The sequence below is a fragment of the Hyla sarda genome, chromosome 8 (genome assembly GCF_029499605.1).
Source record: "Hyla sarda isolate aHylSar1 chromosome 8, aHylSar1.hap1, whole genome shotgun sequence".
In the NCBI taxonomy this organism is placed as follows: Eukaryota; Metazoa; Chordata; class Amphibia; order Anura; family Hylidae; genus Hyla; species Hyla sarda.
The window spans coordinates 206,867,737-206,891,812 of NC_079196.1; the positions used below are offsets into that span (position 1 = coordinate 206,867,737).

The 24,076-nt window shown below is 44.9% G+C and overlaps 2 protein-coding genes across 8 annotated transcripts in view; one reads left to right on the plus strand and one right to left on the minus strand.

The window, feature by feature from the left end:
- The window catches only part of NLRC3 (NLR family CARD domain containing 3), a 39,844-nt gene extending 26,767 nt beyond the window's left edge, over nt 1-13,077 (plus strand). For 2 of the 3 annotated variants that reach the window (XM_056536040.1, XM_056536042.1), the window contains 6 exons: nt 82-165; nt 2,226-2,309; nt 6,706-6,789; nt 8,091-8,174; nt 10,587-10,670; nt 12,538-13,077. In XM_056536040.1, coding sequence (XP_056392015.1) covers nt 82-165; nt 2,226-2,309; nt 6,706-6,789; nt 8,091-8,174; nt 10,587-10,670; nt 12,538-12,628 — 511 coding nt within the window. In that variant the 3' untranslated portion in view covers nt 12,629-13,077. Of the gene's footprint in view, nt 1-81; nt 166-2,225; nt 2,310-6,705; nt 6,790-8,090; nt 8,175-10,586; nt 10,671-11,563; nt 11,893-12,537 lie in introns of those variants that run through there. The other variant, XM_056536041.1, reaches the window with a different exon arrangement.
- Nucleotides 10,555-24,076, minus strand: part of CLUAP1 (clusterin associated protein 1) — a 103,055-nt gene continuing 89,533 nt past the window's right edge. For 2 of the 5 annotated variants that reach the window (XM_056536044.1, XM_056536045.1), the window contains exons 11-14: nt 22,752-22,801; nt 18,866-18,922; nt 18,659-18,766; nt 10,555-10,779 (exon numbers count right to left, since the gene is read on the minus strand). In XM_056536044.1, coding sequence (XP_056392019.1) covers nt 10,681-10,779; nt 18,659-18,766; nt 18,866-18,922; nt 22,752-22,801 — 314 coding nt within the window. In that variant the 3' untranslated portion in view covers nt 10,555-10,680. Of the gene's footprint in view, nt 10,780-18,385; nt 18,767-18,865; nt 18,923-22,751; nt 22,802-24,076 lie in introns of those variants that run through there. The other 3 variants (XM_056536043.1, XM_056536046.1, XM_056536047.1) reach the window with 3 other exon arrangements.

The following is a 24,076-nucleotide window of genomic DNA, read 5'->3' on the forward strand; positions in this document are numbered from 1 at the left end:
CAAAACTGGAGGGCCGTAGTTCAGAGACCACTGCTCTTAGGAGGAGGACTTATTAACCCCTTGCATCTCTCTTCCTTTTAGTCTCCAATGGAATTTTCTGCGGGTGGGGTCGGCACGGTCACTTGCTGGAGCTCTCCGTGTAAACAAATGTCTACGCTGTTTGGAGTAAGTACGAACAGAAACCAAATGTGGCCACCTTGGGTAAATAGGGGCAAATTACCTCCAAACATATCCCAAAACAGGATGGAGTGGGGGTAATAACATTTCCTACACACTTTGTCTACCACAATTATGTCTGACATACCGGGGCAGAAAAATTTCTTAAAGAGGTACTCTGGCGTTCTGAACATTTTGTCGGAGCCGGAGGCCATGATCGTGATGTCACGGCCATGCCCCCTCCATTCATGTCTATGGGAGGGGGCGTGTCGCCACGCCTCTCCCATAGACATGAATGGAGGGGGCATGGTCGTGATGTCATGAGGGGCGTGGCCATGACGTCACGATCACGGCCTCCGGCTCCGAGCGTAGGGGATAAGATGTTGAGCAGCGGAGTACCCCTTTAATATATGTTTATAGATCTGATTTAGATCTCCCAATAGAATAATCGAATTTTGGCTGCCTGCTACCACCCCTAGCTTATGTCTAATATATAAAAGATATGGAGTTAGCTCCCCTAGTGGTGGCTGCAGGAAGCAGAATTCTTTGTTGAATACAAAATTATATTCAAATTCTTCTTTTTCATCATGCACCAAGAAGAGGAAGAGATTTTATATCGTCAGGTTAATGTCACTCTTTGCTGAATGATACATCCAATTGGGGAAATAAGTATTGGACACATCACCATTTTTCTCACTAAATATATTTCCTAAGGTGTTACTGACATGAGATGTCTTCACCAGATGTTGGTAACAAGTGATCTGTACATAGAAAGAAATCAAAAACATAAACTTAGAAATGAAAGGGGTACTCCACTGCCCCAGCGTTCGGAACTTTTTGTTCCGAACACTGGTTGCAGGCTGCGACGTCATGCCCACGCCTCCACAATGCAAGTCTATGGGAGGGGGTGTGACGTCATGAGGGGGCGTGGCCGTGACATTACAACCCCTGCAGCCTGCACCCAGTGTTCGGAACAAAATGTTCCAAATGCTGGGGCAGTGTAGTACCCCTTTAAGTAATGTGTAAAAATGTGAACACGGTTCCTGATATTTATTTAATACTTTGTACAGAAGCCTTTGTTGGTAATGACAGTTCAAGACGCCTTCTGTATGGAGAAACCAGTCATGCATTGCTCTGGGGGATTTTGTCCCATTCTTCCACACAAACAGTCTTCAAATCTTGAAGGTTCCGCAGGCCTCATCTATGATCATGATCTTCAGTTCTTTCCATAGATTTTTTTATGGAATTTAGGTCAGGTGATTGCCATTCTAGCAGCTTTATTTTCTTTCCGTGAAACCATTTGAGAGTTTCCCACCTTCGACCTTTACTGTTGCTGTTTTTAGGGTGATCGGCAATGTAATTTTTCCTTCAAACATGGAGTATATTATGGCATCCAAACAGTTCAATTTTTCTGTCATCTGACCACACTATATTCTCCCAGTATTTCAATGGTTTTTCCAAATGTTGTGCAGCAGTACCTGCAAATTCCAGGCCTTTTTGAAGCTCTCCACGTGTCCTCGGCTCTTGGACAATTCTTATGATTATTCTTCTCACTTCACTCATCAGAAATCTTGTGAGACAACAGTGCTCACTGGAACATTCAGAAGCTTCTAAATGCACCTGTAACCATTGTTGTTTTGCTACAAATAGGTTGTGAAGGTCTTGCTACAGTATTTTGCTTTTACCCATCATGAGACGCGTCTCGTGAGAAACCTTGGCAAAAAGACCTTTTTGTAGTCATCAGTTGGGACTGATCATTTGCACTGACAAGGGGCTCGTTTGCTTTACAATTACTGATTGATTTCAGCTGTTGTCTTGGCTTTCCATGCCCTTTTGCACCTCCCTTTCTTCATGTGTTCAATACTTGTTCCCTGGGTTATTTCACATTTATACACATAACTTAATTTCTGAGCTTATGTACTTTGGTTTCTTTTATGTATTGATTACTTGGGTTGTTACCAACATCTGGAGAAAAATAAAAGTAAATACCACCTTTGAAAATATATTTTATGAGAAAAATGGTGATGTGTTCAATACTATATACTGTATAACAACTCCAATTTGATTAGTTTGCAGGAAAATGCCATCGGAGATGAGGGTACGTGCGCCCTGGCTGGTGCCCTGCAGGAGAACTCTACACTGTCTGCTCTCTAGTAAGTCTTATGGATAATGTTATCTTAAAGGGGTACTCCACTGCCCCAGCATCTGGAACATTTAGTTCCGAATGCTGGGTGCGGGGGTAGTGATGTAACGACCACGCCCCTCGTGACTTCACACCACACCCTCTCAATGCAAGTCTATGTGAGGGGGCGTGGCAGCTGCCACGTCCCCTCACATAGACTTGCATTGAGGGGGCGTGGTGTGACATCACGAGGGGCATGGCCATGATGTCAAAACCCCCGCAGCCCACACCCAGCGTTCGGAACTAAATGTTCCAGATGCTGGGGCAGTGGAGTACCCCTTTAAGATAGACAGATGAAAAAATAAAAAATGCCACTAAGGATGTGGAGATGTAATGGGTGGTAGGAGATGAAGCGAAATTTACAGATATTGAGCTAGAGAAAAAAAAAAAAGTGACAGCGTGCAGTTATAGACCAGAGAAACTGGAGCTAGAATAAGCCAACAACAAGCTATATATGATTCATAGCAGTAGTAATCAATGGGTGTTAAAGAAGCATTCCGGAAATTATTAATTTTTTTGCTTATATAGTGCAGCATAGGCTATTATTATAGAACAATGTAGAGGTTCTTGCTATCGTCTTGTGCTTACCTGTTTTAGCTGATGTGGCAGGAATGGGTCAAGCTTTATGTTGAATGCATATCCATCACTGAAATAATTTCTTAACGCTGCCTACATTTCCCATAAATCCTCTGGCTGAGGGTGTGGGGTTTGATCACTGCACCTAGTGATCTTATTAAAGGGGTTCTCCGGTGCTTACACATCTTATCCCCAAAGGATAGGGGATAAGATGCCTGATCGCAGGAGTCCCTAAGCTGAGGACGCCCGTGATCATGCACGCGGAACCCCATTTGTAATCAGTCCCCGGAGCGTGTTCGCTCTGGGTCTGATTACGGGCGACTACAAGGCCGGCGGCGTGTGATGTCACGCCTGCGCCCTCGTGTGACGTCACGCTCCGCCCCTCAATGCAACCCTACGGGAGGGGGCTCTCTGACATGCCGCCGGCCCTGCGGTTGACCTTAATCAGACCCAGAGCGAACACGCTCCGGGGACTGATTACAAACGGGGTGCCGCGTGCATGATCACGGGGGTCACCAGCTGCGGGACTCCCACGATCAGGCATCTTATCCCCTATCCTTTGGGGATAAGATGTGTAAGCACCAGAGTACCCCTTTAAGCTGCTAGTGCTGAGATCACCAAAGTGAACTCAGACGTATAAGTGGGTTGAGCCCAGTTCACATTATGTGCAGTTTTGATGGGTTTGTTTTGTAGAGAAATCTTGGAATCAGGAGAAATTGATTTGACCTACAATCACAATTGAGGAGTTTTATGAAGATTTGAAGTCTTGAGGCTGTGTGTGCAGCTATTTTCTAAAATCGTGATAAAAATGACACATTTTACCATGATTTGCTCGATTGTGCTACTATAGTGGCTTATTTTTTTCCTTTTTTACACGATCTTGGAAAAACCACAGTAAAAACTGAATAAGAACGCTCCAAGAAACACAATGTGTGAATACAGCCTCTGGATAGGTATATAACTACTATGTATACTAATGCCATAGAGATAGCAGCAGCAGTATACAGAAAGAGCTGAAGGGGAGGTGTACAACTACCAAATACACTGCTCAAAAAAATAAAGGGAACACTAAGATAACACATCCTAGATCTGAATGAATGAACTAATCGTATGAAATACTTTCGTCTTTACATAGTTGAATGCGCTGATAACAAAATCACAAAAATTATCAATGGAAATCAAATTGATCAACCCATGGAGGTCTGGATATGGAGTCACACTCAAAATCACAGTGGAAAACCGCACTACAGGCTGATCCAACTTTATGTAATGTCCTTAATACAAGTCACAATGAGGCTCAGTAGTGTGTGTGGCCTCCACGTGCCCGTATGACCTCCCTACAACGCCTGGGCATGCTCCTGATGAGGTGGCTCCTGAGGGATGTCCTCCCAGACCTGGACTAAAGCATCCGCCAACTCCTGGACAGTCTGTGGTGGATGGAGCGAGACATGATGTCCCAGATGTGCTCAATCGGATTCAGGTCTGGGGAACGGGCGGCCAGTCCATAGCATCAATGCCTTCCTCTTACAGGAACTGCTGACACACTCCAGCCACATGAGGTCTAGCATTGTCTTGCATTAGGAGGAACCCAGGACCAACCGCACCAGCATATGGTCTCACAAGGGGTCTGAGGATCTCATCTCAGTACCTAATGGCAGTCAGACTACCTCTGGCAAGCACATGGAGAGCTGTGCGGCCCCCCAAAGAAATGCAACCCCACACGATTACTGACCCACCACCAAACCGGTCATGCTGGAGGATGTTGCAGGCAACAGAACGTTCTTCACGGTGTCTCCAGGCTCTGTCACGTCTGTCACATGTGCTCAGTGTGAACCTGCTTTCATCTGTGAAGAGCACAGGGCGCCAGTGGTGAATTTGCCAATCTTGGTGTTCTTTGGCAAATGCCAAACGTCCTGCATGGTTTTGGGCTGTAAGCACAACCCCCACCTGTGGACGTCGGGCCCTCATACCACCCTCATGGAGTCTGTTTCTGACCGTTTGAGTGGACACATGCACATTTGTGGCTGCTGGAGGTCATTTTGCAGGGCTCTGGCAGTTCTCCTCCTGCTTCTCCTTGCACAAAGGTGGAGGTAGCGGTCCTGCTGCTGGGTTGTTGCCCTCCTACGGCCTCCTCCACATCTCCTGATTTACTGGCCTGTCTCCTGGTAGCGCCTCTATGCTCTGGACAATACGCTGACAGACACAGCAAACCTTCTTGCCACAGCTCGCATTGATGTGCCATCCTGGATGAGCTGCACTACCTGAGCCACTTGTGTGGGTTGTAGACTCCGTCTCATGCTACCACTAGAGTGAAAGCACCACCAGCATTCAAAAGTGACCAAAACATCAGCCAGGAATCATAGGAACTGAGAAGTGGTCTGTGGTCACCACCTTCAGAATCACTCCTTTATTGTGAAATTGATTGTCAATTAGTGTTCTTCCTGAGTGGACAGTGTGATTTCACAGAAGTGTCATTGTCTTGGAGTTACATTGTGTTGTTTAAGAGTCCCCTTTATTTTTTTTGAGCAGTGTATATTCTGATCCCATAGAGATGGCAGCAGCAATATACAGATAGAGCTGTAGGGAAGGTGTAAAACTATTAAATATACTGATTCTGTAGAGATAGAAGCAGCAGTATACAGAGAGAGCTGGGAGAAGAAATGTATAACTACTACATATCCTGATCCCATAGATAAAGCAGCAGTATACAGATGGAGCTAGAGGAGAGTTGTATAACTACTATATATCCTGATCCCATAGAGATAACAGCAGTATACAGATAGAGCTGGAGGGGAGGAGTATAACTACTATATATCCTGATCCCATAGAGATAACAGCTGCAGTATATAGTTCTGGGCGGGAGGGTTCTGTAAGCTAGCAGAAGCGATCTAATAGGCATTTATATCATCCTATCATCCTATCATCTGACCCAGGACTGACATCCTCCTTTGACACATTAAGCCATGTTATTTTTTTGTGGGTCAGGCTGGTGATCACATGATCAAGTTACAGTGATGAAGCACAGATGCAGATGTGCTGGAATGGAACAAATGGCGCAGTGGGACTAATGATCAGGAGTGTGCATGATATCAGCAATCCGCCCCCCCCCCCCCCCATAAAATACAGTGTTTTTTTAAAGTCAGAAAGGTGCCCATAGACGGCTACAGTGTTGGAGTACAGCCCCTCCCCCAAATAACAGGGAGCTGCATACAGAACCTTATAGGTTTAGGTTTGCTTGCCTTCCTAATCTAGGCCTTCATCAAAAATATAGAGCTGTCATTTGTCAATAAATCCCCACCTTCTGATGAGATGACTCTGCTGACCCTGCCTCAATCTGCACAGCAAAGCTAAAAAGTAAGCTGCAGAAAAGAGATTGTTAGCCTATTATGTATTCTTCAGTGACCATTGAGAAAACATCAGTTACAAAAATAAGACAAAATATGTGCTAGTAACCGGGAATCCCACTAATCTGTAATGTCCAGTATAAGAGCATAGACGTCACATGCTTCTGCCATGAATCCACTGGTAATAATGCATTATATAATCACAGTTGTTGGTGTAGTAACATATGGCTATATTCACACACAGCAGATCTACTTCTGTAATTCTCCCAATTATTTGAATGGGGCTTGAAGCAAATCGTGCACTGGCCCCACTAAGATGAATGGAAACGGTTTTTAGTGGTAGAAATTTCCGAAAAAAACAAATCTGCATTGTGTGTATATACCCTAAACCTCAGCATGATTTATTTTCTTCTATGTTTGATTATAATTTTATTGATTACATTACAGTCTACAGGGTGCAGCTGTCGGGGCTTCTGGGGCACAGTCGCTAGCAGAGGCGCTAATGGTGAATAAGGGTCTGACCACACTCGAGTGAGTACCTCCAGGGGGCGCATGTCTTGGGAGGGGGTGGCCAATGACTATGGATTTCAATGTAAATATAGTGATTTATTTTTTATCCCTATAACTAACATCCAACCAGGGATGTGAACAGGTTGACTAGAAAGGGGATTGAGCCCCTGCCCTTTTGATGTTCCTTCTATACGTGCCCTGGGCAGTCTGGCAACATTATTTGGGCATTTATATAAATAATAATAAAAAGTGCCCTTTTTTTTTTTTTTTTTTTTTTTTTTTAAAGTTCAGTCCTGCTCCCCCAAAATGTCTGTGCACGTTCCTGCATCCAACTGCACAGATGTAGCAGAGCTGAATTTTCACATCTTCTATATAGAACTGCAGCTATATAACCTGTTTTAGTGCATGTTCACATGGGGGCTGCAGATTTTCCACATCAGATATGAATGCAGAAAATCCGCAGCATATTACCGAAGGAGCAAAATAAATGGGATTTGTACAAATAGTGGCCATAGTGCATTAAAAACTAAAAATCCTTCCATAAATTGATCTACATTATATAAAGTCCACAGCATGTCCATTTTGGCTTCAGATTTATTGACAATTTTCTCCATTGACTTTAATGGAGGTCAAAATCTACAATAAACCATCAGGATTTCAGTGTGCACACATCATTTCCCTCCTGTGTTAATGTGCCCTTATGTTGTAAAAGGGGTACTCCACCGGAAAAAAATGTTTTTTATCAACTGATGCCAGAAAGTTAAACAGATTTGTAAATTACTTCTATATAAAATGTTAATCCTTCCAGTATTTATCAGCTGCTGTATACCACAGAGGAAGTTCTTTTCTTTTAGAATTTCCTCTGTGTCTGCCCACAGTGCTCTCTGCTGACACCTCTGTCCATGTCAGGAACTGTCCAGAGCAGGATAGGTTTTCTATGGGGATTTACTCCTACTCTGGACAGTTCCTGACATGGACAGAGGTGTCAGCAGAGAGCACTGTGATCAGAGAGAAAGGAAGTTCAAAAAGGAAAGAACTTCCTCTGTAGTATACAGCAGCTGATAAGTACTGGGCTCTGATAAGCTCTGAGCGCCATACTTCCTGCGCCGTTGCTGAGATCCAGCTCCCGGTGAACCGGACCCCTACACACTACAGTCTCCGTTGAGCGGCGAGTGCACCTACATTTTGTCTTTTTGTACCTCAAAAAAAATTTAAAAAAATAATTTCCGGTGGAGTAACCCTTTAAAGGAAACAGATGAACAACACGTTTAGCTCTGCTACATCTATATTGTTTAGTAACACACCAATCTGTGTCTTCTTAGTCTACGAGGGAACAGCATTGGTCTTCGAGGGGCAAAGGCCTTGGCAGCTGCACTGAAGGTTAACAGCATCTTGCAGATACTAAAGTAAGTACCACACATGGGAAAGTCTATAGCAGTGTTCCCCAACCAGTGTGCCTCCAGCTGTTGCAAAAATCAAGGCTATCCGGGCATGCTGGGAGTTGTAGTTTTTCAACAGCTGGAGGCACACTGGCTGGGAAACAATGGTCTAGAGCAGGGGTACACCACTATTTTTAGTGAGGGTCCGCTTATTCAAGTCTGCCATCCAGTAAAGGTCCGAGCTGAACACTAAGGCCGGGTTCACACCTAGCAGCCTCCGTGACATGAAGGAAATAGTAAACGAGCGACTGAAGTGTGGAGGATGTATGACCTGAATACTGTCACACACTGCACCCTCTGAATATAATAATGCCACACACTGTGCCCCCTGAATATACTCCTGCCACACACTGTACCCCCTGAATATAATACTGCCACACACTGTACCCCTGAATATAATACTGTCACACACTGCACCCTCTGAATATAATACTGCCACACACTGTGCCCCTGGTACCTTACTGCCACACACTGTGGCCCCTGAATATAATTCTGCCACACACTGCACCTCCTGAATATAATACTGGCACACACTGTACCCCCTGAATATAATACTGCCACACACTGTACCCCCTGAATATAATTCTGCCACACACTGTGCCCCCTGAATATAATTCTGCCACACACTGTGCCCCCTGAATATAATTCTGCCACACACTGCACCTCCTGAATATAATACTGCCACACACTGTACCCCCTGAATATAATACTGCCACACAGTGCACCTCCTGAATATAATACTACCACATACTGCACCCCCTGAATATAATACTGCCACACACTGCACCTCCTGAATATAATACTGCCACACACTGCACCTCCTGAATATAATACTGCCACACACTGCACCTCCTGAATATAATACTGACACACACTGCACCCCCTGAATATAATACTGTCACACACTGGGCCCCTGGTATATTACTGCCACACAGTGTACCCCTGAAAATAATTCTTCCACACACTGTACCCCCTGAATATAATACTGCCACACACTGCACCCCCTGAATATAATACTGACACACACTGCACCTCCTGAATATAATACTGACACACACTGCACCCCCTGAATATAATACTGTGACACACTGGGCCCCTGGTATATTACTGCCACACAGTGTGCCCCCTGAATATAATTCTGCCACACACTGTGCCCCCTGAATATAATTCTGCCACACACTGTGCCCCCTGAATATAATTCTGTCACACACTGTGCCCCCTGAATATAATTCTGCCACACACTGCACCTCCTGAATATAATACTGCCACACACTGTACCCCCTGAATATAATACTGCCACACAGTGCACCTCCTGAATATAATACTACCACATACTGCACCCCCTGAACATAATACTGCCACACACTGCACCTCCTGAATATAATACTGCCACACACTGCACCTCCTGAATATAATACTGCCACACACTGCACCTCCTGAATATAATACTGCCACACACTGCACCCCCTGAATATAATACTGTCACACACTGGGCCCCTGGTATATTACTGCCACACAGTGTACCCCTGAAAATAATTCTTCCACACACTGTACCCCCTGAATATAATACTGCCACACACTGCACCCCCTGAATATAATACTGACACACACTGCACCTCCTGAATATAATACTGACACACACTGCACCCCCTGAATATAATACTGTGACACACTGGGCCCCTGGTATATTACTGCCACACAGTGTACCCCTGAAAATAATTCTTCCACACACTGTACCCCTGAATATAATACTGCCACACACTGGGCCCCTGGTATATTACTGCCACACACTATTCCTCTGCAATATTACTGCCACACACTATGCCCCCAAATAAATTTTACCGACTAATTGTACCTCTGTGTCCTTTAAAACAATGAATTATGCCACTGTGCCCCCAGAATTAATGATGCCACTGTGCTTCCACATGAACTTTGCCACCTGTGACTCTCCAGCTGTTGCAAACTACTACTACATTCATGCACAGACAAAAGGTCATGATGGGAGCTGTAGTTCTACAACAACTGGAGAGTCACAGGTGGGGGAACAAATTTTTACCTGAGAGGTTTGGCTCCCCGTCCCCATCCTCTTCTTGTCAGGCCTGGCCAGAACAGATGATGCAGGCGGCGTTAATCGCGCCGCCTGCATCACAAGAGAAGCGCCGGACAGGCACACAGTGTTCCCTCGCTCTGGGCCGTGGCTATTCATTTGTATCTGTGTCTTAAAGACACCGCTACAAAATAAGGGGAGATCCGGATGCGTGGGGGCCGCAGATCTGGACCGCGGTCCGCCAGTTGAGTACCCCTGGTCTACAGCATAACACAGGCAGATATACATAGCACCTATATACACTTTATTAGTACCTTCCTATCTTTTTCCAGCTTACAAGAAAACTCCATAGGTCTGGATGGCGCCATCTGTCTCGCCAATGCAGTCTCTGGAAACTCTTCTCTCGTCTCCCTCAGGTATGTCTTCTCATAAAGGCCCATTGACTACAACCCCCAACATCATGGGGTTCAACGCCATCACGTTCAGCATCAATGCCCCGCACTGGTTACGTTTTATTGGATGACTCTGGACAAAATGAGGGATAGGATGCTTAATCTAAAGATATACAAGCCATTCTTTCTATATAGAAACTATAACAAATAATACAATCATACCCATACAAAACTATGAAGGGAACCCCCAACACTTACAGTAGATGGGCATTGGGTACTTTTATGGGTGATGACAGTGATAACAATAAGTTACAGTCAGATGGGGCCTATCTTGCCCCTTTAGGTAGTCTTCCCCCTGTATATAGGATACCCCCCCTGAAAGTAGTTTGCCCCAACCGAAGGTAGTTTACCTCTGTAGGTCATTTGCCCCCATGCATGTAGGACGCCCCTGTAGGTAGTTTCTCCATATAGGTAGGTCCCTTGTGTAAGTAGCTTGCCCACTGTAGGTAGTTTGCCCCCATGCATGTAGGACGCCCCTGTAGGTAGTTTGCCCCCTGTATATAGGACGCCCCTGTAGGTAGTTTGCCCCCTGTATATAGGACTTCCCTGTAGGTAGCTTGCCCCCTGTATATAGGACTTCCCTGTAGGTAGCTTGCCCCCTGTATATAGGACGCCCCTGTAGGTAGTTTGCCCCCTGTATATAGGACGCCCCTGTAGGTAGTTTGCCCCCTGTATATAGGACTCCCCTGTAGGTAGTTTGCCCCCTGTATATAGGACTCCCCTGTAGGTAGCTTGCCCCCTGTACATAGGGCCTCCTTCCTGTGGCTTGGTCCCCCTGTAATTAGCTTGACCCTGAGGACCCACCCCTCTTAAAGGTGTACAAAACAAAATACATTCTCACCTTGGCCCCCCTGCAGTCCTCAACATCATCTTCTGTTTTGAGGATGGGAGCGTCTCTACCTTACAGTTTTGACAGAAGTCGTGTGCTTGTGCTGCTCTCCACAATCCCAGTGGACAAGGGTGACAAGGGTGTCCATGAATGGAGTATGTACCAGCAATGTCTTCCACAGGTGTAAGGAAAGGTTTGCATCACTGAACATCACTCTGCTGGACAGTATCTTTTAGCTGCAGCGCCACCACAGGAGAAATGAAATATTACACGGTGCGCATAAAAATCAATGGACTTTCATTCCCTTTGTCTGATATTTCGGTCCACAAGACCGTATTGTGTTAAGTATTTCCTGTATTGGTGTGCCCACCACATCTACCTTAATAAACTTTTTTGTTGAATTGTAAAAAAAAATAAAAATAAAAATCAATGGACTGTCTGTGCATTTATTCTTATGGGCAACGTGTAATATTTCATTTCTCCTGTGGTGGCGCTGCAGCTAAAAGATACTGTCCAGCAGTACACAGAAGATGGCGCTGGTAGAGAGAGAGTAACCTGTCTTTAAAAGGGGTACTCTGCGGAAAACCATCTTATCCCCTATCCAAGATGTCTGATCGCAGGGGTCCTGCTGCTGGGGACCCCCGCGATCTCCGGGCCGGCAGCAGCGGCGTCTGGAGCACAGAAAGTTGGAGCTTCTGTGTTCATGACGTCACGCCATGCCCTCTCCATTCATGTCTATGGGAGGACTACGTAGCCGTCACGCCTCCTCCAATAGACATGAATGGATGGGGCGTGGCGACTGTAGTCGCCAGTCTTCCGGTACGGAACAAAGGTGCTGCGCCGTAGATCCCCAGTGGCCACACCCCACGATCAGACATCTTTTCCCTTATCCTTTGAATAGGGGATAAGATGGTTTTTGGCGGAGTACACTCTTTAAGATAGATTCAAGACAATGTGGAGAACAGGTAAAGATTTGACATGTCTTATGATCTTATCATTCAGTTTGCAGGGAAACCACATCGGTCATTCTGGAGCCAAGGTTATTTCAGATACGCTGAAGAATGATGCTCCGCACTGCACGGTGAACATATGAGGCACCTCCAGCACTGACTGAACTGGACGGACGACTAAGACTGCACTCGTGCCGTGCCCCATTCAATTCAATGAGCCAGACTGAGTCCGTTAGTAAATCCGGTTGGGTCATTTTCCAGCCATTTCAAGCTTATGGACAGACCCAAAAAAAACACATGGTCTGCTGTGGTCACTTGCCGACACTGACCAGCTCATTGAATTCAATGGGGCACAGCACGGGTCCAGCAGAGGTGTGGCGCCAGCAGATTTTTAAATTCTCCCACCAATTCTTACCACTCTAGGCTCAAAACTTGGTGTCGATGCACCCTTGGACATTGGAGACCCCATAAAGACAATGCTATTGAGCAGCTTTCTACAAAAATCACCAATATTGTTAAAGTGGTACTCCGGTGGAAAACATTTCTTTTTAAATCAACTGGTGCCAAAAAGTTAAACAGATTTGTATATTACTTCTATAAAAAAAATCTTAATTCTTTCAGTACTTTTTAGCGGCTGTAAAGTACAGAGAAAATTCTTTTCTTTTTGGATTTATGTTCTGTCTGTCCACAGTGCTCTCTGCTGACACCTCTGTCCATTTTAGGAACTGTCCAGAGCAGCATATGTTTGCTATGGGGATTTTCTCCTGCTCTGGACAGTTCCTGACTAGAGATGAGCGAAATTACAGTAAATTTGATTCGTCACGAACTTCTCGGCTCGGCAGTGGATGACTTTTCCTGCATAAATTAGTTCAGCCTTCAGGTGCTCCGGTGGGCTGGAAAAGGTGGATCCAGTCCTAGGAAAGATTCTCCTAGGACTGTATCCACCTTTTCCAGTCCACGGGAGCACCTGAAAGCTGGACTAATTTATGCAGGATAAGTTATCAACTGCCGAGCCGAGAAGTTTGTGACGAATAGAATTTACTGTAAGTTCGCTTATCTCTATTCCTGACATGGACAGAGGTGTCAGCAGAGAGAACTGTGGACAGACAAAAAAGAAATCGTAAAAGAAAATAATTTTCTCTGTAGTATACAGCCACTAATAAGTACTGGAAGGATAAAGATTTTTTCAATAGAAGTCATTTACAAATCTGGCACCAGTTGATTTAAAAAAAATAAATAAATAAATAAATAAAAAGTTTTCCAACGGAGTACCCCTTACAATTTACACTGAATCTTCAGTTTTTTTTACTTTTCCTTTTTTTTATTATTATTATTCACAGAATTTCCTATTTAAGAAATACATTTTTTTTTTTTTTTACAGATAATTTTTATTTGTGTTATCACAATTTGTTATACAAAGGGCTGTCCTATAGGTCAGATAATGACTTAGGCTGCATTCACGCCACATTTTTACAATACAGTTCCCTTATTAGGCTTTTGATGAAAAACGGATTCCTCAAAACCTGACTGAACTGTATCAAAACGTATGTACAAATTTTAACCCGTTTACGGTTTGAAAAATGATGACCGGTTGCATCCATTTTTTTTTGTTTTGTTTTTTTTAAAGTATATGTTTTTAACTTTTCATTCCATTTGGCGTGCACTGCGCATGTGCAAACTCAAAAACCGTATTGTGCAAACCGGATTTTTTTGGGTACGGGAAAAAAAACAAAAAACTTACAAGACGCAAAAAGTGCACAACCGGATGCACCGTTTGACATGCGGTTTTCAATACAGTTCTGTATGGTTTTCAAATTGGAAACGTACATGGCACTGCAAAAAGGTGGTGTGAATGCAGCCTTAGGGTGCTTTCACACCACGTTTTGTACTTACGGTTCCCGAATACGGCTGGGAGGAGGGGGCGGGGCTTAATCGCGGCGCCCACATTCAACCGCGTTTTTGCCTACGGTCGGGAAACCGCATACGGCCGAAAACGCAGCCGACCGGAGGCTGCGGTTCACTCCGGTTGGCTCATAGACATGCTTTAAATACGGTTCCCCAATACGGCTGAGTGCGGGCGCCGCGATTAAGCCTGCCCCCCCTCCTCCCAGCCGTATTCGGGAACCATAAGTACAAAACGTGGTGTGAATGCAGCCTTACAGGGTAGCTACCTATAGGTGGCAGTAGAGACCGTCTTCATCCTTCTAAATGAGAGCTAATTTGCATTCCGTTTCCAATGAAGCATGTAAAGCACTGGTCTCAAACGGTGGCCCTCCAGATGTTGCAAAACTTCAACTCCCAGCATGCCCGGACAGCCTTTGGCTGTCCGGGCATGCTGGGAGTTGAAGTTTTGCAACATCTGGAGGGCCACAGTTTGAGACCACTGATGTAAAGTGTCCCTCCACCATCTGGATCTCCCCAATGAGAATCAGTATCCCCAGAGTAGCTGAGACTTAATATTCTGATTATTCGGAGTGCTCCCACTCAAACATGGCGGAGTCTTAGCTGCCATTCAGTTTTCCCAACCTTCAAAACCATCATATAAAACCCAAGTATTGTAAGCGATAAATGGATGCAGTAAATATAAATAAAGGATTTTTGTTGTGTTCTTTTGTATTGAAGATACTGTAAATCATTACAATATTTTTTTATTTATTTTTAATAGATTTTCTTTTTTTGTGCAAAAATTGAAAATAATAATAAACACAAAGAGGGGAATAAATACAAAGGTGTTTGGTGGTGGAAGTCAATAAGGAGCGTGATGCAAAGTAAATTCCATTTTTTCAGCTCGATTAAAGAGGAACTCTCCTGACCTGTCTGTTCTAGCAAATGCTTGGATTTCCCATGAATTAACAATTATAGAGCATCTTTTGTTATAACTCGTTGTGATGTCCCTCTGTTATTCCTCCTGAAAATGTAAGTACCGTATATACTCGAGTATAAGCCGACCCGAATATAAGCCGAGGCCCCTAATTTCACCCCAAAATCCCAGGAAAAGTTATTGACTCAACTATAAGACTAGGGTGGGAAATATATCATCCCCCCCCCCATGTAATCATCCAGACCCCCTCATCATCCAGACCCCCGTCATCATCCCCCCCCCTTCATCATCACCGCCTGTCAATCCCTTCAGCCATCGGCTGTCCGGGCACGCTGGGAGTTGTAGTTTTGAAACCTCTGGAGGTCCGCAGGTTGAAGACCACTGCGGCCTTCGTCATCATCCAGACCCCCGTCATCATCATGCACAGCCTCCCTGCGCATGAACGTCCCTGTGCGTCGTCGTCAAGGCAATGTCACTAGTCCGGGGCAGGCCCGGAGCGCAGAGAAGAGCGCCCCCCGGTGAAAATGGACAGCTCGGAATGACTAACCCTCCCCTCCGGATGGTCCCTGCAGCATAGATGGCCCGGACCAGCTCACTTCCACTGAGGTGAGGTGAGTACAAAACTAAAGGGGGGGTCTGGATGATGACGAAACCGCAGTGGTCTTCAACCTGTGGACCTCCAGAGGTTTCAAAACTACAACTCCCAGCATGCCAGGACAGCCGATGGCTGTCCGGCATGCTGGGAGTTGTAGTTTTGCAACATCTGGAGGTCCGCAGGTTGAAGACCACTGAGAAGGGATTGACAGGCGGAGAGTTCACTCGAGTATAAGCCGAGGGGGGCGTTTTCAGCACGAAAAATCATGCTGAAAAACTCGGCTTATACTTGAGTATATACGGTACTGGCTGTTACCGTTCAAAAGGATGTGGACAGTTTGATACTGTCCACACTTATTGGATATTGTCAAAGGTAATACCCAGCTGTCAATTTGGTCATAGATTTCCAGGAGGAACAACAGGAGGACTGACATAACACAGAGTTCTAAAATAAAAATTTGGTCTATAACTGGTATGTTTAGTTTTAGTACATACTTGTATTTCCCATAAAATAACTGTGGAGCATCTGTTATAACTCTGCAAATATCATCCCTCTGATATTCCTCCTGGAAATAAATGCACTGGGTGTAAATATTCAATAGGGTGTGTACAGGTTGACACTTGTAGCACTGATTGGATAGCGTCATAGGTAACACCCAGTTGATAAATAATAAATAAAACGTATTTCCTATCCACAGGAAAGGGGATGAATGTCAGATTGCAGGGGGGTCTGATGGCTGGGACCCCCCGCGATCTCCCGCTTTCTGCATGAACGCAGTGTGTCAACCAGGGCACAAAGCGGTGGCCGACACGTCCCCTCCATGCATCTCTATGGGAGAGTTGGATATACCCAAATGCTGTATCTCTGTCTCTCTCATAGAGATACATGGAGGGGGCATGGCATGTGGTGGTTGTCACGCCTCCATTCATGAGCGGGGCTCTGTACAGGAAATCGCATGGGGTCCCAGTGATCAGATGCCCCACATTCAGACACTTCTCCCCTATCCTGCACATAAGGGATACGTTTGTTTGATACCCTATTGTCCGAACCTTTTGATGCTGTTGTCTCATGAAGCTTGAATAAAGAATACGCTTTTACCGCATGCCGCTGTGCTGGACTCCCCCTTTCTTTCTTCAGTTTTTTTGATACTACATAAGGCTGGGTTCACACCACGTTTTTGCAATACAGTTTCTGTATCAGGTTTTTGATTTTTTTTTTAAACGGATCAAAACCTGACTAAACTGTATGAAAACGTGTGTACAAATTTTAATCTGTATATGGTTCAAAACTGTATACGGTTTGAAAAATGATGACTGGTTGCGTCAGTTTTTTTTAAAGAAAAACCGTATACTTTTTTAACTTTTCACTCCATTATGAATAAAGTTTCACTTGTTTGATTGAAATTCCAAGAAAAAAACTGTGCAAAGTCAAAAACCTCATGGAATCGTACGCACATACAGTTCTGTACGGTTCCCATTGACTCCCATGTTAGGCTGCATTCACACCTCGTTTTCAGCCTATGGTTGCCGGATCCGGCTGGGGGAGGGGAAAACCGGGCACTCCCGTACCCCAGCCGGATCTGGTGCTGAAATTTACTTTAATGAGCAGAGTAAAAGGGTGACTCCGTTCGGCTCATTTTTTTACCCGTATCCGGTTTTCTGACCGGACCTAAAACTGTAGTATAATAAGGTTTTAGGTCCGGTCACAAAACTGGATACGGCTCAAAAATTAGCCGACCGGAGTCACCGTTTTGACTCCGGTCGGCTCATTAAAGTAAATGGATTTCAGCGCCGGTCCGGCTTGGGTACATGGATTTCAGCGCCGGGTTTTCCCCTTCCCCAGCTGGATCCGACAACCGTAGGCTGAAAAGGAGGTGTGAATGCCGCCTTAAAAAAAAAAAAACGTATACGTTTCAATACGGTTTTTCACCCGGACCAAAAACCGTGGTAGGCTACAGTTTTGGGTACGGGGAAAAAAACTGACAAAACCGTACAGGATGCAAAACAGACACAACCTGATGCATCTTTTTTCAATGGAGAGTCAATGCATACGGTTTTCAATACGGTTCCGTACAGTTTTCAAATTGAAAACGTATACGGGAACTGTATTACAAAAACCTGGTGTGAACCCAGCCTAAGACTGCATTCACACCTAGTTTTTACATTACGGGTGCCAGATCCGGCTGGGGGAGGGGCAAACCAGGCTCTCACCCGTACCCCAGCCGGAACAGCGCTGAAATCTATTAATTTTAATGAGCCAATCAGCTCATTTTTGACCCGTACCCGGTTTTGTAAATACTACGGTTTTAGGTCCGGTCAGGAAACAGCATGCGGGTCAGAAATGAGCCGACCGGAGTCACCGTTTGACTCCGGTCGGCTCATTAAAGTAAATGGATTTCAGCGCTGGTCCGGCTGGGGTACGGGAGAGCCCGGTTTGCCCCTCCCCCAGCCGGATCCAGCACCCGTAACGTAAAAACGAGGTGTCAATGCAGCCTAACTCCTTTAATTGAGTCACAGTATTTCCAGGAGGAGCAATAGAGGAACGGCACAACACTGAATTCTAAGAAAAGATGCTACAGAATTGCTATTTCATGGGCAATCCAATAATTTACTAAAACACACAGATGAGGAGAGCCGAGCGTTCCTCTGCTGTGATCGGGATGCGGACATGTTAGAAGTCATTGTCACTCTCCACAAACGAATCATTTTGTCGCAGCTGCCTGCTGGGTTTACCCAAGTCTCTCTTGGGCCCCCTCACCCTCATGATTTCCTCATCATCATCCTCCTCCTCATCATCGTCGTCGTCGTCATCATCATCGTCCTCGTCTTCATCCTCCACGTCTATCTCGCTGTCCTCTAGTGCGTCCTGCGGGAAGGAGCGATTGTGAGATTTTAGTGCGAGTATCTCCCATAATGCAATGGTCTTAGCCCTGACAGCACTGTGAGTAAGGGGGCACATACCAACCTGCTTGTGGCTGCTCAGACCCTCAGTATTAGTTATAATGGCAGGACTGGCTCCCGCCTCCACGTAATGACAGCAAGGAAATAAAAAGAAGACATGAGAAATGAGGAGGAGAGAAAAGGACAGCAAAAAACGAACGAAAAGAAAGGAGGTACTGGAATGGGAAATGGACAGAAATAAGCAGCTACCTGGTGACATCTCACTTGGAAATCCAGACTGTACCTGTATAGTAGTCCTTACTCTATCATAGTGTTACCCAATCTGTGGCAAAACTACAACTCCCACCATACCCTGACAGCCTTCGGCTGTCAGGGCATGGTGGGAGTTGTAGTTTTGCCACAGCTCAAATACTGCTTTACTGTTTTAATGCTGTAAAACCCATTTAATCCAGCAAATAAGGAACACAGTGTATTGCCTAACATTCCAGAGTATTGGACTCTATTCTACATTATTAAGGAGATTACATGAGGAGGAGGTTTGTTACAGTGTATCACCCCAGTAGTAAGGAGATTACATGAGGACGAGGTTTGTTACAGTGTGTCACCCCAGTAGTAAGGAGATTGCATGAGGAGGAGGTTTGTTACAGTGTGTCACCCAAGTAGTAAGGAGATTGCATGAGGAGGAGGTTTGTTACAGTGTATCACCCCAGTAGTACGGAGATTGCATGAGGAGGAGGTTTGTTACAGTGTGTCACCCCAGTAGTAAGGACATTACATGAAGAGGAGGTTTGCTACAGTGTGTCACCCCAGTAGTAAGGAGATTACATGAGGAGGAGGATTGTTACATTGTGTCACCCCAGTAGTAAGGAGATTACATGAGGAGGAGGTTTGTTACAGTGTGTCACCCTATTAGTAAGGAGATTACATGAGGAGGAGGTTTGTTACAGTGTGTCACCTCAGTAGTAAGGAGATTACATGAGGAGGAGGTTTGTTACAGTGCGTCACCCCAGTAGTAAGGAGATTACATGAGGAGGAGGTTTGTTACAGTGTGTCACCCCAGTAGTAAGGTGATTACATGAGGAGGAGGTTTGTTACAGTGTGTCACCCCAGTAGTAAGGTGAGTACATGAGGAGGGGGTTTGTTACAGTGTGTCACCCCAGTAGTAAGGAGATTACATGAGGAGGAGGTTTGTTACAGTGTGTCACCCCAGTAGTGAGGAGATTACATGAGGAGGAGGTTTGTTACAGTGTGTCACCCCAGTATTAAGGAGATTACATGAGGAGGAGGTTTGTTACAGTGTGTCACCCCAGTAGTAAGGAGATTACATGAGGAGGAGGTTTGTTACAGTGTGTCACCTCAGTAGTAAGGAGATTACATGAGGAGGAGGTTTGTTACAGTGTGTCACCCCAGTAGTAAGGAGATTACATGAGGAGGAGGTTTGTTACAGTGTGTCACCCCAGTAGTAAGGAGATTACATGAGGAGGAGGTTTGTTACAGTGTGTCACCCCAGTAGTAAGGAGAATACATGAGGAGGAGGTTTGTTACAGCGTGTCACCCCAGTAGTAAGGAGATTACATGAGGAGGAGGTTTGTTACAGTGTGTCACCCCAGTAGTAAGGAGATTACATGAGGAGGGTTGTTACAGTGTGTCACCCCAGTAGTAAGGTAATTACATGAGGAGGAGGTTTGTTACAGTGTGTCACCCCAGTAGTAAGGAGATTACATGAGGAGGAGGTTTGTTACAGTGTGTCACCCCAGTAGTAAGGAGATTACATGAGGAGGAGGTTTGTTACAGTGTGTCACCCCAGTAGTAAGGAGATTACATGGGGATGTTTGTTACAGTGTGTCACCCCAGTAGTAAGGAGATTACATGAGGAGGAGGGTTGTTACAGTGTGTCACCCCAGTAGTAAGGTAATTACATGAGGAGGAGGGTTGTTACAGTGTGTCACCCCAGTAGTAAGGAGATTACATGAGGAGGAGGTTTGTTACAGTGTGTCACCCCAGTAGTGAGGAGATTACATGAGGAGGAGGTTTGTTACAGTGTGTCACCCCAGTATTAAGGAGATTACATGAGGAGGAGGTTTGTTACAGTGTGTCACCCCAGTAGTAAGGAGATTACATGAGGAGGAGGTTTGTTACAGTGTGTCACCTCAGTAGTAAGGAGATTACATGAGGAGGAGGTTTGTTACAGTGTGTCACCCCAGTAGTAAGGAGATTACATGAGGAGGAGGTTTGTTACAGTGTGTCACCCCAGTAGTAAGGAGATTACATGAGGAGGAGGTTTGTTACAGTGTGTCACCCCAGTAGTAAGGAGAATACATGAGGAGGAGGTTTGTTACAGCGTGTCACCCCAGTAGTAAGGAGATTACATGAGGAGGAGGTTTGTTACAGTGTGTCACCCCAGTAGTAAGGAGATTACATGAGGAGGGTTGTTACAGTGTGTCACCCCAGTAGTAAGGTAATTACATGAGGAGGAGGTTTGTTACAGTGTGTCACCCCAGTAGTAAGGAGATTACATGAGGAGGAGGTTTGTTACAGTGTGTCACCCCAGTAGTAAGGAGATTACATGAGGAGGAGGTTTGTTACAGTGTGTCACCCCAGTAGTAAGGAGATTACATGGGGATGTTTGTTACAGTGTGTCACCCCAGTAGTAAGGAGATTACATGAGGAGGAGGGTTGTTACAGTGTGTCACCCCAGTAGTAAGGTAATTACATGAGGAGGAGGGTTGTTACAGTGTGTCACCCCAGTAGTAAGGTAATTACATGAGGAGGAGGGTTGTTACAGTGTGGGGCGTGTCAAAGAGTGGGGCCAATGGGCGTCAAAATTAGCTTTCACCTAGGGAGGCAAAAATCCTTGCACCAGCCCTGCAGACTCTGTAGGGGACAGAGCAGTTGTTGGACGTCGTCTGATGAGACGATTACATTTTTACAATGCGTCTGTACAGCACTACAGAGGACGATGGAGCTACATAAAGTCATAATAATAAAGCCCTATTTGCAGTGGTTTTCAATATTGTAGTTTCCTAGTTTGGGCATAAGGCGGAAGTAAAGCCACAATTAAGAGTTTTGGCACATTTTCTAAATTTGAAAATGACAATAATTTTAAAATCTTATTAACAAATGGCAAACTGCCCAGTGCACGTCATATCTACCTGGTATATACATATTGGGTTTATTTCTGGATTAAATAGATATACATTTCAGAGTACAGTGGTCGCTCAAGTTACAATATGAACGGGTTCCAGACTTTATGAAGACCTGGTAATTGGCTCTGAAGCCCCAAAATGTAACCGTCCAATAGGAAAAAGTAAGAATTAAACATAAGTAGATAACTAATATAGATAAAGCAAGTCCTTACATATACTGTACTGATACTGTAAATCACTTCTCCAGGGTCCTGTACAGTACACACAGTGGGGCACATTTATCATTGGCTTTACACCACTTTATGTTCTAAATGTCCACCTGTCTACCAGACACCAGTCAGTGCATACACTTCAGTAATACAGGTAAAGAGTAGTACAGAACATGTAATACCTCCCTGTACTGTAGGGGGCACTACCAGACACCAGTCAGTGCATACACTTCAGTAATACAGGTAAAGAGTAGTACAGAACATGTAATACCTCCCTGTACTGTAGGGGGCGCTACCAAACACCAGTCGCTGCATACACTTCAGTAATACAGGGGTTTTACCAGTAATTGCCCATTCTGATTGGTCGGTTCTTCCAGGCATTGACAGGTATCACAGATCTGGACTGTCCGTACATTGTATGTTGTGTCTGGGTGCAAGTTACAATGGTCCAGAAAAGACCTTTGCATGTTGAAAATATTGTATGCTGAGGCCATTGTAAGTTGAGGGATCACTGTATATATATATATTCTGGAATGGTTTTACTGTGTAATGGGAAGCTTCTATTGAGAAACAAACCCATGATGTGGTCACTTACCTCATCGCTGTCGCCTCCCTGCATAGTCCCCACAATGCGTCCTCCCCTCCCTGTAACAACATAAAGACACATGATTGGTCACATGCCACCCGTGCCTATTAAAAAACAACCTCTAAGATGACAACAACCAAATACAGCAGAATATTCTCTCCGGTTGCCCACAGTATGGATACAATATATCGATCAGCTGTAACATTTAAGGGTTTGTCTAATGAAAGACAACGTATCCCCTAAACACCGAATAGGGTCCCCATTTCCATGGGAGAACCAAAGATGCCCGAGTGCTGTATCTGTGGTGCTCCCATAGAAATAAATGGAGCAGGTGCCTCCTGCAGCACACACTCTCTCCAAGAGCCAGGACCCTGTTCTGGATATCGCTGGGGGTCTTAGCGGTCAGACCACCCACGATCAGACACTTATCCCCTATCCTGTGTATGTATAGCGGTTAAGTTGTCTTTCACCAGACAACCCCTTTAACACCACTGACAAGTGCAGTGAATAACATACTCTGCCTTATAACAATGGCGCCTGTAAGGCTGCATTCACACCATGTCTTTACAATACAGTTCCCGTATCAGGTTTTTGATGAAAAACGGATTCCTCAAAACCTGACTTAACTGTATCAAAACGTGTGTACAAATTTTTAACTCTTATACGGTTAAAAAACGTATACGGTTTCAAAAATGATGTCCGGTTGCATAAGTTTTTTAAGAAAAAAAAAACGTATACGTTTTTAATGTTTCACTCCATTATGAATAAAGTTTTACTTGTTTGATTGAAATTCCAAGAAAAAAAATGTGCAAAGTCAAAAACCGTATGGTGAAAACCAGATGGAATCGTATGCACATACAGTTCTGTACGGTTCCCATTGACTCCTATGTTAAAAAAAAAAAAAAAACATACGGTTTAATACGGTTTTTCACCCGGACCTAAAACTGTGGTAGACTACGGTTTTGGGTAAGGGGAAAAAAAATGGACAAAACCGTACAGGATGCAAAACGGACACAAACGGACGCATCTTTTGGCATACGGTTTTCAATGGAGAGTCAATGCATACGGTTTTCTATACGGTTCCGTACGGTTTTCACATTGAAAATGTATACGGGAAGTGTATTACAAAAACGTGGTGTGAACCCAGCCTAAGGGGTCGTCTGTTGGGTCTCACAGAAGAGTTGCTCTAGAACAGTGGTCTTCAAACTGCGGACCTCCAGATGTTGCAAAACTACAACTCCCAGCATGCCCGGACAGCCGTTGGAAATGTATACGGGAACTGTATTGCAAAAACGTGGTGTGAACCCGGCCTAAGGGGTCATCTGTTGGGTCTC